This window comes from Monopterus albus, unplaced genomic scaffold (genome assembly GCF_001952655.1).
Source record: "Monopterus albus unplaced genomic scaffold, M_albus_1.0 scaffold39.1, whole genome shotgun sequence".
Taxonomy (NCBI): domain Eukaryota; kingdom Metazoa; phylum Chordata; class Actinopteri; order Synbranchiformes; family Synbranchidae; genus Monopterus; species Monopterus albus.
In genome coordinates, this window is record NW_018127919.1 from 1,697,015 (window position 1) to 1,697,930 (window position 916).

General features: G+C 45.1%; 1 protein-coding gene across 1 annotated transcript in view; it reads right to left on the bottom strand.

Moving 5' to 3' along the window:
• The window catches only part of LOC109959599 (claudin-15-like), a 5,077-nt gene that overhangs the window by 1,297 nt on the left and 2,864 nt on the right, over positions 1–916 (bottom strand). Inside the window, exon 2 of the mRNA XM_020599101.1 lies at positions 863–916. This exon is cut by the window's right edge and continues 108 nt beyond it. Coding sequence (XP_020454757.1) covers positions 863–916 — 54 coding nt within the window. The remainder of the gene's footprint in view (positions 1–862) is intronic.

Genomic DNA, 916 nt, shown 5'->3' on the forward strand with positions numbered 1-916 from the left:
CACATCAGTGAGGACCTCACTTGGACACTCAACACCACACAGCTGGTCAAGAAGGCCCAACAGCGGCTGTACTTCCTGAGGAGGCTGAGGAGGTTTAGCATGTCGCCTAGGATCCTTTGCAACGTCTACAGCTACATCATTGAGAGCATCTTGACCAGCTGCATCACTGTCTGGTATGGCAGCACTACTGCTATGGACCGCAAGCGCCTGCAGAGAATGGTAAAGACTGGAGAAGATCACCAGGACTCCACTGCCCTCTCTGCAGAGCATTTACCATCGCAGGGTGCGTAGGAAAGCTGCCTCTATCCTCAAGGACTCCACCCACCCCCAGCACGGACTGTTTATATCCCTACCCTCCGGTTGTAGGCTCAGAAGTGTGAAATGCAGGACCTCCAGAATGATGGCAGAGGGAAAGAAAGAGTTTTTCAGACTCCTAAACAGCTGACTCAGAACCTACCTCATGTAATTCCATCTGTACTGTTTACATACTCAGTTTGCACATGCACAATTGCACACACACTGCTGAGTATTTATACTCCATGGCTCCCACATAGCATATATTCTCTCTGCATTTTATTGTGTTCTTGTTGTATTTTTATTTGCTTCCTTCACTTGCTGCTTTAAAGTGCCTTAGATTTGTGATTTTACTGCCTGTTTAGATTTGTGTTATTGCTCATCTACTTTATATTTCACTTGTATTATGTGGCATTCATGTGGACGGCAAAGTAAGAATTTCATTGTACAGGGAAACACGTTTCCTAACTGCATATGACAAATAAACACTTTGACCTTTGACCTTGACCTGTTTGTGGAGACATCCTTTTAGGTCACATAGCAGTTGAATCTATCCTAATTTCTTTACCCTGTAGCAAAAAGAACACTCCTCCAATTGCAGCAATCCTCCCCTTCAGGACGT